General features: G+C 48.8%; 1 protein-coding gene across 1 annotated transcript in view; it reads right to left on the reverse strand.

Moving 5' to 3' along the window:
- Positions 1–445, reverse strand: part of GTSE1 (G-2 and S-phase expressed 1) — an 18,015-nt gene that overhangs the window by 13,108 nt on the left and 4,462 nt on the right. The window contains exon 5 of the mRNA XM_014533164.1: positions 15–185. Coding sequence (XP_014388650.1) covers positions 15–185 — 171 coding nt within the window. The remainder of the gene's footprint in view (positions 1–14; positions 186–445) is intronic.

Raw genomic sequence — 445 nt, forward strand, 5'->3', positions numbered from 1 at the left:
CCCCCACCACCCACCTTGTTTGGAGCAGGGAGCGATCGCTTGCCCTGGACCAAGTGGCTTCGGCTGGCTGGCAGGGTGGTGGCATCCCGGGCAGCCCTGGCCTTGTCGGGGGGCCTGTCCCCATGGGGTTCCTTCTCGTGTGGGATTTTCATCCTGGAAGGACTGGCCGGCTTCTCTTTTGGAGGCTGAAAATGTCACAGTGGAATGTGAGCGCTGCCGGGTGGTTAACAAATGCCCACCCTAGGCTAGTGATGGCGAACCTTCTGAGCTCGGCGTGTCAGCATTTTGAAAAACCCTAACTTAACTCTGGTGCCGTGTCACATATAGAAATTTTTTGATATTTGCAACCATAGTAAAACAAAGACTTACATTTTTGATATTTATTTTATATATTTAAATGCCATTTAACAAAGAAAAATCAACCAAAAAAAATGAGTTCGCGTGT

The sequence above is a fragment of the Myotis brandtii genome, unplaced genomic scaffold (assembly GCF_000412655.1).
Source record: "Myotis brandtii unplaced genomic scaffold, ASM41265v1 scaffold952, whole genome shotgun sequence".
In the NCBI taxonomy this organism is placed as follows: Eukaryota; Metazoa; Chordata; class Mammalia; order Chiroptera; family Vespertilionidae; genus Myotis; species Myotis brandtii.